At 56.2% G+C, this 10,026-nt stretch overlaps 1 protein-coding gene across 1 annotated transcript; it reads right to left on the bottom strand.

Moving 5' to 3' along the window:
* Positions 1-406: 406 nt before the first annotated feature.
* CSTB (cystatin B) lies at positions 407-7,321 on the bottom strand. Its single transcript, XM_025378635.1, has 3 exons — positions 7,085-7,321; positions 1,189-1,290; positions 407-791 (listed from the first exon to the last, which is right to left on the bottom strand). Exons 1-3 carry the CDS (start codon positions 7,148-7,150, stop codon positions 663-665), a joined length of 297 nt encoding a protein of 98 aa, XP_025234420.1. The 5' UTR covers positions 7,151-7,321; the 3' UTR covers positions 407-662.
* Between the last annotated feature and the right edge of the window lie 2,705 nt (positions 7,322-10,026).

Below are 10,026 nucleotides of genomic sequence, written 5' to 3'. Positions count from 1 at the left end.
TAGCAGCCCACATGGCTCCACGGGAAGCCTCCCGCATCGCAGGGCGCTCGGTGAGGCTGCAGGCTATTCCGCACGTGCACGACAGTGTTGCTGCCTCTCTGTACCGGAGCATAAAGTGTGTGAATGTATCTGAGATCTGGAGCCAGTTATGCTGTGGAATTGGATTTACTCACACTCTTATTTTATGGGAGAAACTGAGGCTTGGGGCCAGGACCTAGAGTCAAAGCAACAACATGCAAAGATGGTGGTTAGGAACGCGGGCCAGAGCGGCAAGGTGTGAATCCTGGGTCCACCACCAGCTCGCTGTGTGAGCCGGGCAATCTCCCCGCCTCCGTGCCCCCGAGGGGAAGGACCGGCCCCGCGTGGTTCAGACGAAGAAAAAAATCCGAAACAAAGGAGGCAATCTGTAAGGATTTAAAAAATATATCTATTTTGAAAATATTTTGAAAGTAATTAAGATCACCGATTGGGAAGGAAAGAAATCAACACAGTGAAATTTAGGAAGAGAAATGCAAGAGCAGCTGCTGAATCCCGCCCCTTCCACCCTGACGGCACAGCCCGGAAATGAAGCTTATTTTAGGATCACAAGTGCATGCTCTGGTCCACGGAGGATCACTTTAATTATCAGTCTTCTGGCTGAAGGGTCCCGTCCAAAGTCAGGATCAGAAATAGCTCAGCTCGTCGTGCTTGGCTTTGTTGGTCTGGTAGTCAGACAAGGTCAAGGGCTTGTTTTCGTGAGGGAGAGATTTGAACACTCGCAGGTGTACGAAGTCCTCGTCACCAACATGCACCTGGGAAGAGAGTGGAGTGAGAGGAGCCTCTGATCCCGAGTCACCTTGCTGCATCCCTCCAGGTCATTCGCAGCCGGCTGAAGACAATCCTGTCTTCTGCTGCAGGTGCAGCCGACACCTTGCACCCCACATCCCTTAGGGTTCTTAGCTCCCTGGAAGCCCCAGTCCTCCTGAAAGGCCGATGGACACACACAGTAGGATGCTCATCTCAGGGGGCAGCCACAGGGTGCACCAGCACCTGAGACCACAGAGCCCAGGCCTGCGCAGGCGGCTTCCTACCAGCACCCGTTCCGGGCAGGCCCTCCCAGGCCACACTCCACACCACGGAGCCCAGGCCTGTGCAAGCGGCTTTCTACCAGCACCCGTTTGGGGCGGGCCCTCCCAGGCCACACTCTACCTTGATGAAGTAGTTTGTCCCGGCGACCACCTGGCTCTTGAACGACACGGCCTTAAATACAGGGAACTTCTTGTTTTCTTTCTCTTCAAGCTGGGACCTCACCTAGGCAGAGGGGACATGAGGATGTCTCAGCGGCTTCTTGGATTCCCTCCTGCTGGAGTAACTTGCACGCACGTGCACACACACACGACACTGGCTCTTCACACAATTGTCTCTTACAACTGAAGGGACATTTAAACTGTTAGCCTAATAATAAAGTAGAAAAAAACAGTTCCAGTCGGGTACGGTGGCTCAAGGCTGTAATCCCAGAACTTTGGGAGGCTGAGATAGGCGGATCACTTGAGGTCAGGAGTTTGAGACCAGCCTAGCCAAATGGCGAAACCCCGTTTCTACTAAAAATACAAAAATTAGCTGGGCGTGGTGGCAAGCACCTGTAATCCCAGCTACTCGCGAGGCTGAGGCAAGAGAATCACTTGAACCTGGGAGGCGGAGGCTGCAGTAAGCCGAGATCAAGCCACTGCACTCTGGCCTGGGCAACAAGAGCAAAACTCCATCTAAAAAAAGAAAATTAAATTGGGCCAGGCAGGGTGGCTCATGCCTGTAATCTCAGCATTTTGGGAAGCTGAGGTGGGTGGATCACTTGAGGTCAGGAGTTCAAGACCAGCATGGCCAACATGGTGAAACCCTGTCTCTACTAAATATAGGAAAATTAGCAGGGTGTGGTGGCAGGCGCCTGTAGTCCCTGCTACTTGGGAGGCTGAGGCAGAAGAATCACTTGAACCCCAGAAGCAGAGGTTGCAGTGAGCCGAGACCATGCCACTGCACTCCAGCCTGGGCGACACGGTGAGACTCTGTCTCAAAGAAAAAGGCCAGGTGTGGTGGCTCACACCTGTAATCCCACCACTTTGAGAGGCCCAGGCACGCGGATCACTTGAAGTCAGGAGTTCGAGACCAACCCTGCCCATGTGGCAAAACTCCATCTCTGCTAAAAATATAAAAATTAGCTGGGTGTGCTGGCTCACACCTGTAGTACCAGCTACTTGAGAGGCTGATGCAGGAGAATCGCTTGAACCCGAGAGGCAGAGGTTGCAGTGAGCCGAGACTGCGACACTGCACTCCAGCCTGGGCAACAGAGTGAGACTCCATCTCAAAAAAAAAAAAAAAAACAATTAAATCTAACGTAGTTTAAAAGTACTCTGGGGTCAGGCACAGTGGTTTCTGCCTGTGATACCAAAACTTTGGGAGGCCAACGCCGGAGGATTGCTTGAGCCCTGGAGTTGGAGATTCCATCTCTTTTTTTTTATTTTTTTTTTTTTTTGAGACGGAGTCTCGCTCTGTCACCCAGGCTGGAGTGCAGTGGCGCGATCTCGGCTCACTGCAAGCTCCGTCTCCTGGGTTCACACCATTCTCCTGCCTCAGCCTCCGAGTAGCTGGGACTACAGGCGCCCGCCACCACGCCCGGCTAGTTTTTTGTATTTTTAGTAGAGACGGGGTTTCACCATGTTAGCCAGGATGGTCTCGATCTCCTGACCTCGTGATCCACCCGCCTCGGCCTCCCAAAGTGCTGGGATTACAGGCTTGAGCCACCGTGCCCGGCCTGAGATTCCATCTCTAAAAAATAAATAACATACAAAAACTAGCCAGGCGCGGTGGCGGGCGCCTGTAGTCCCAGCTACACGGGAGGCTGAGGCAGGAGAATGGCGTGAACCTGGGAGGCGGAGCTTGCAGTGAGTGGAGATCCTACCACTGCACTCCAGCCTGGGAGACAGAGCGAGTCTCCGTCTCAAAAAAATAATAATAATAATAAATAATAAATAAATAACATCAGCCAGATGTGGTGGCATGCTTCTGTGATCCTAGCTACTGGAGAGGCTGAGGTAGATCGCTGGGGTCCTGGAGTCCGAGGATACCGTGAGCGATGACCGCACCACTGCAGCCCAGCCTGGGAGATATGGTGGGACGCTGTCTCAAAAAAAAAAAAAAGTGCTCTGGCTGCTGCCTAGGTTAACAGGTAAGCACAAGAGTGTACCGGAGTGATGAAGCCGGTCCCAGAGAATTAGGGGTTTAGTTTAAAAAAAAAAAACGGGCCGGGCACAGTGGCTCATGCCTGTAATCTCAGCACTTTGGGAGGCTGAGGCAGGTGGATCACGAGGTCAGGAGATCAAGACCATCCTGGCCAACATGGTGAAACCCCGTCTCTACTAAAACACAAAAAATTAGCCGGGCGTGGTGGTGCACGCCTGTAGTCCCAGCTACTCAGGAGGCTGAAGCAGGGGAATCGCTTGAACCTGGGGGGTGGAGGTTGCTGAGATCGCACCACTGCACTCCAGCCTGGCAAGAGAGCAAGACTCCATCTCAAAGTAAACAAACAAAAAGAAAGTGGCAGGAAGCACACCAGTTGGGAAAGAAAGGGAGTCACCCAGTATTACCGGTAGCGGAGCCACCAGGGCAACCTGGCCCAAGGCCCCACCACCTCCCAGCGCCAGGGAGGGCCTTTGCTGGGACAGGCTGGAGAAGAGAGGCCTGGGGCCCTGGCAGGAAAGGCTGGGGAGGTGGGGAGGGGAAGGTGCCCTCCTGCCCCCCAGGTTCTCTGCTGAAGGCCGCCATGCTTCTCGCTGCATGGGCACAGTGGCTACCTGTGTCTGGAGACCAACCTGTGTGCCCCTCTCCCAGCAATGTCCAGTGGGCCTGCGGGGACACACCAGTGTGGCAGCCCTCACCCCTAGTCACTGAGGGCTCAGGTTGGGTCTCGCCCACAGACCCGCCCCAGGGCATAGGAGGATGAGCACTGGCCCCTCTCTTTGCTGTTTCGGGAGCAGGAGTAGGAAAGTCTGCAGGGCATGGCAGGAAACCCCCAGGAGGCTGTGCACCGTGGAGGTGCTGGTTCCAGGCCAGGCCGCCTGTGCAGCGTGGGCACTGACGTGGGCACCGACGCCACTGACAGGGAGCAGCATGGGCCGGCCTCTCACCGGGGGAGCCCTGAAAGGCAGGATCAGTTAGAAAGCCGCAAGTGACCAACCAGTCACGTGTGTCGGGGGTGTCGACAGTGGGGCAGACGGGCTGCGAAGGCGCAGGGGTGGCTCTGGGGGAGGGTCCCCCATGCAGTGGCACAGAATGAGGAACTCTGCTGGCCTTAGGGCTCAAGTCAGGCTCTGGTCTCCACCCTCCTTGTCTGCAAAGTATGATAGGAACACTCAGCCCGAGCGCTCCCATAAGGAGTCGGTAAGACAGGGCCTGACTAGGGGGTGTCCAGGAAGCGCCCCTGCCCCTCCCTCCCGCCCTTCCTTAGAGACCAGCCGGCAAATGGGCTGCCTGGTTCATACGCCTGCCTTAACGCCCCTCCCAGTCACCACGGCTGGGCCCACTCAGGTCACTTGAGACAGGGACTCCTTTCTCCTGGCTGCAACAAGAACTCATTCGAAGTTCAGAGTGGGTGACAATGCGGGATGTCTTAGGCCTGGAACGCCAGGAAACGGGTAAGGAGGAGCTGGGTAGGCTTCTATGAGTGGCTGTGGGGGAAAGGAACCACTTTTCCAGGTGCGGCTCCCACAAGCAGCCTGGGCAGGCACCAGCCGGACAAAAATGCCTCATTTCCAAAGGTGTCATGAGACTGACTCATTCTGCCCTTCTTCCCGCAGTCAGATGGTCAAAAACGCTTGAGTGATGAGGCTGTGGGCTGACCACATTCAGGAAGCAGCAGAGGGGAGGAAAGATAAAAGGAGAAAGAAGGCTGGGCAGGGCTCACCCCCGCAATCCCAGCACTGTGGAAGGGTGAAGCTGGAGGGCCACCTGAGCCCAGGAATTTGAGACTAGCCTGGCAACATGGTGAAACCCCGTCTCTACTAAAAATACAAAAATTAGCCAGGCGTGGTGGCGTGCACCTGTAGTCCCAGCTACTCAGGAGGCTGAGGCAGGAGAATCACTTGAACCCGGGAGGTCAAGGCTGTGCCACTGCATTCCAGCCTGGGTGACAGAACGAGACCCTGTGTCAATAAATAAATAAATAAAAATAAAGGAAAAGAAATTTGTTTCCCTTTTCCTCTCCTTACTCAAAACACAGGCCAGACCAGCCTGGCCAACATGGCGAAACCCCGTCTCTACTAAAAATACAAAAATTAGCCTGGTGTGGTGGCACGTGCCTGTAATCCCAGCTACTCGGGAGGCTGAGGCAAGAGAATAGCTTGAACCCAGGAGGCAGAGGTTGCAGTGAGCTGAGATCATGCCACTGCACTCCAGCCTAGGCAACAGACCGAGACTCTGTCTCAAAGAAAACAAAAACAAAACAAAAACAGGCCTCGGCTGGGCATGGTGGCTCACACCTGTAATCCCAGCACTTTGGGAGGCTGAGGCGGGCAGATTACTTGAGGTCAGGAGTTCAAGACTAGCCTGGCCAATCTGGTGAAACCCCGTTTCTACTAACAATACAAAAATTAGCCGGGCATGGGCCGGGCGCGGTGGCTTAAGCCTGTAATCCCAGCACTTTGGGAGGCCGAGACGGGCGGATCACGAGGTCAGGAGATCGAGACCATCCTGGCTGACACGGTGAAACCCCGTCTCTACTAAAAAATACAAAAACTTAGCCGGGCGAGGTGGCGGGCGCCTGTAGTCCCAGCTACTCGGGAGGCTGAGGCAGGAGAATGGCGTGAATCCAGGAGGTGGAGCTTGCAGTGAGCCAAGATCCGGCCACTGCACTCCAGCCTGGGCGACAGAGCGAGACTCCGTCTCAAAAAAAAAAAAAAAAAAAAATTAGCCGGGCATGATGGTGCATGCCTGTAATCCCAGCTACTCAGGAGGCTAAGGCAGGAGAATCTCTTGAACCTGGGAAGTGGAGGTTGCAGGGAGCCCAGATTGTGCCACTGCACTCCAGTCTGGGCAACAGGGTGAGACTCCGTCTCAAAAACAAAAAACAAAAAACCCAGGCCTCAGCATCACCTGGACCTGTTCCTGCTTGGGGCATCCACTTGGTCACCAACTATGACAGGGAGGTGGGCCTGGCCTGTGCTCCACCGGAGGGGCTTCCTGCAGAGGACCTGCTCACTGAAGCCCCTCTAGAATCCTCTGCAAGGTGCAAAGCAACAAGACGTCCATTTTACAGACGAGGAAACCGAGGCACAGGGAAGGTTGCCCTCTGCAACCCAGCCCAGTTTTTATCTTGTTTTTTTTTGTGTATTTTAACTTTTTATTTAGACTTACAGTTTGAAACAGTGTTAGAATCAGAAGCGTGTAAAGAAACTCGTAGAACCTTTGTGCAGATACGCTTAAGTTTTTAACCCATGTGCCTTATCGCTGGGGACCTCTTGCACTCTCTCATGATATTTTGCCTGAACTAGTTGAGGATATTGACAAAGATTCTTGCTTGGCCAAACTGTAGTCGGGCTCCTGGGCCACCTGCACACTTCCTTGAAAATCCAGTTTTAGCAAGAAGCCTGGCTAAGTCCGTTTGGCCAGACCCTCCCCACCCGCTTGCTATCGGGTCACCGTGAAGTTTGGAGCCGGCTGCTCACCTGCGCCATCGCCGGCGACGCCCGATCACCCTGCCTGCCTGAAGCCTGAAGCGCCTCATGCCTGGGGTTTCCCCTCAGGGATTGTCCATCCAGGGACCGCACCCTGCTCCGGGGCTATCAGTTCCCACTTGCCCTTGATGTATTCAGCGGAGCCCAGTGTCTCCCCAGCGGCGTCCCAGGCGCGGCCCCCTCCCCTGCACACTCACGCGCAGCGCCCGAGCGGAGGGAGGCCTCTCACGGCCACAGCCCGGCCAGCCCGGGGGTCCAGGGCCGAACCCGCCCGCCCAGGTGCGCAGCGGGGCCGAAGTGGCTTCTCCGGCTCCAGGAGCCGCAGCCGCGCCCTGAGGCTCAGTCGGGACCCCAGGCCGGCCCGGTGCCCGCGGCCCACCCACCTGGTCGGCGATGTCCTGGGTCTCGGCGGTGGCCGGCTGCACGGCGGAGGGCGCCCCGCACATCATCTTGGCGGCGACGGAGGGAACCTGGCGAGGGGACTCGGCGACGGGACGCGGCGGCTCCTCTGCTCAAGTAGGCGCTGCGGTCACGTGACACGCGGGCCGAACCAAGGCGCGGGGAGGGGGGACCTTGGCTTGGGCGTCCCCTGCGGGGTCGCGGTGGCCCCGCAAGAAGGGGCGCGCGGGGCGGGGCGTAGGGCGGGGCGCGGGGCGGGGAGCCTGGCTACCACGTTCCGCGGGCTCGGTCTCCGCGCCCAGGGCCGGTGTCGGGAAGCAGCGCCCCCCTCCCGGGGTTGGTGTGGTCTTTCCAGGCGCCGAGTCACAAGGACTGGGGCGGGGGCGCGGCCGGGTGTCGCCGGTGGGTTGGGCGCGCAGGGTGGGACCATGGGGAGGGGCAGTCGGAGGGGGAGCCGTCCTGCAGTGTGGCGGGGTCCGGGCCGCGCACGAGGGAGGGCACGGGTGGGGTGGGCGCAGCGCTACAGGGGTCAGGGGTTCAGGCCCTGCGGGAGCAGGTGTGCTGGCTGCCGTGGACATCACCGCTTGTGACCCAGGACACTGAAGGCTGAAGCGGGTGGACAGAGGGGCCCAGGGAGGGGGAGACGCGCCCATGCGCCCCAGGCTGGGTGGGGACAGGGGGTAGATCAGACGGATGAGAAGGCGGCAGGGTTCTCTGGTGGAATTGGAATTTGAGTTTTAGGATTTCTTTTCTTTTTTCTTTTCCTTTTCTTTTTTTTTTCTTTTTTTTTTTTCTTTCTTTCTTTTTTTTTTTTTTTTTTTTTGAGACAGAGTCTCGCTCCGTCGCCCAGGCTGGAGTGCAGTGGCTCAATCTCGGCTCACTCTAACCTCTGCCTCCCGGGTTCAAGCGTTCCTCCTGCCTCAGCCTCCTGAGTAGCTGCGATTTCAGGAGCGCACCACCACGCCCGGCTAATGTTTGTGTTTTTTGTAGAGACGGGGTTTCCCCATATTGGCCAGGATGGTCTCGAACCCTGACCTCGTGATCCACCCGCCTTGGGCTCCCAAAGTGCTGGGATTACAAGCATGAGTCACCGAGCCTGACCTCTTTTTTTTTCTTTCTTTCTTTCGTTCTTTTTTTTTTTTTTTTTTTTTTTTTATTTATTTTAGACAGGGTCTTGCTGTGTTGGACAGGCTGGGGTGCAGTGGCCTGATCACAACTCACTGCAGCCTGGACCTCCTGGGCTCAATCGATCTTCCCACCTCAGCTGCTATAGTAACAGGCTCACCCTACCACACGCATATACAGAGAATTTCACCATGTTTCCCAGACTGGTCTGGAACTTCTGAGCGATCTGTCCACCTCGGCCTCTCAAAGTGCTGGAATTAGTGGCATGAGCCACTACACCCCTATTTTTTTTTTTTTTTTGAGACAGAGTCTTGCTGTGTCGCTGAGGCTGGAGTGCAGTGGCATGGTCTCGGCTCACTGCAAGCTCTGCCTCCTGGGTTCACGCCATTCTCCTGCCTCAGCCTCCCGAGTAGCTGGGACTACAGACGCCCACAACCACGCCTGGCTAAGTTTTTGTATTTTTAGTAGAGACGAGGTTTCACTGTGTTAACCAGGATGATCTCCATCTTCTGACCTCGTGATCCACCTGCCTCGGCCTCCCAAAGTGCTGGGATTACAGGCATGAGCCACCGCGCCTGGCCTGCACCCCTAATTTCTTTAAAAACTGTTTTTGTAGAGATGGAGTCTCACTATGTTGCCCAGGCTGGTCTTGAACTCCTAGGCTAAAATCAATCCATCCCCCGAAGTGCTGGGATGACAGGCTTGAGCCACCACACAGGCCCTTTGGTTTAAGATTTGTGTTAGACTGGACCACCTGGGAAAGGGAGGGGTCGCTTGCCTTATTTGGGGTGGGGGTGGGGCCTGTGCTAGGCACCTGTTGGTGTGATTGGCTCTTCAAAATGACCAGACACCCCACCCAAGGGCTGTCCCTCAGGGGGACTGGTCCGCTCCTGGGTAGAAGGCCCAAGCAGGAGCGGCCCATGAATGAGTTGTGGGGGCCTTTCCCTTACCTGCCAGGGCACAGCCTGGTCTGTCACTTCAGGCAGTCAGGTGTGGTTGAAGCCTGGGGGGAGCTGGGCAGAGACCTGCATCATTGTTGAATGAGTGAAGGCAGATTTGACCCCACGAACATGGAAAACTCTTCTATGTGGAAAACAAAGCATCAGAGGGAAAAATGGTCAAGAGAAAGGGATNCCCCCCTCCTTCCCTGTCTCCCTGCACCCCTTCCTTCCCTCTCTCCCTGCCTCCCCCCTCCTTCCCTGTGTCCCTGCCTCCCCCCTCCTTCCCTGTCTCCCTGCCCCCCTTCCTTCCCTCTCTCCCTGCCTCCCCCCTCCTTCCCTGTGTCCCTGCCTCCCTTCCTTCCCTCTCTCCCTGCGTCCCCCTCCTTCCCTGTCTCCCTGCCTCCCCCCTCCTTCCCTGTCTCCCTGCCCCCCTTCCTTCCCTCTCTCCCTGCCTCCCCACTCCTTCCCTCTCTCCCTGCCTCCCCCCTCCTCTCTTTCTCTCTCTCTGTCTCTTTCTTTCTTTCTTTCTTCAGAGTCTCGCTCTGTCATCCAGGCTGGAGTGCAGTGGCGTGATCTTGGCTCACTGCTGTAACCATTGCCTCCCAGGTGCAAGCAATTCTCCTGCCTCAGCCTCCCAAGTAGCTGGGATTACAGGTGCGTGCCACCATGCCCAGGTAATTTTTGTATAGAGACGGGGTTTCACTATGTTGGCCAGGCTGGTCTTGAACTCCTGACCTCAGGTGATCCACCCGCCTCGGCTTCCAAAAGTGTTGGGATTACAGGCGTGAGCCACCACACCCGGCCTGTAACTCTATTTCTGCTGAATGCTCAGTTATAACTCTGTCCAGAACCTGGGCTGA

The sequence above is a fragment of the Theropithecus gelada genome, chromosome 3 (genome assembly GCF_003255815.1).
Source record: "Theropithecus gelada isolate Dixy chromosome 3, Tgel_1.0, whole genome shotgun sequence".
In the NCBI taxonomy this organism is placed as follows: domain Eukaryota; kingdom Metazoa; phylum Chordata; class Mammalia; order Primates; family Cercopithecidae; genus Theropithecus; species Theropithecus gelada.
Note: the sequence above shows the minus strand (reverse complement) of the source record. Positions and strands in the feature narration are given on the sequence as shown.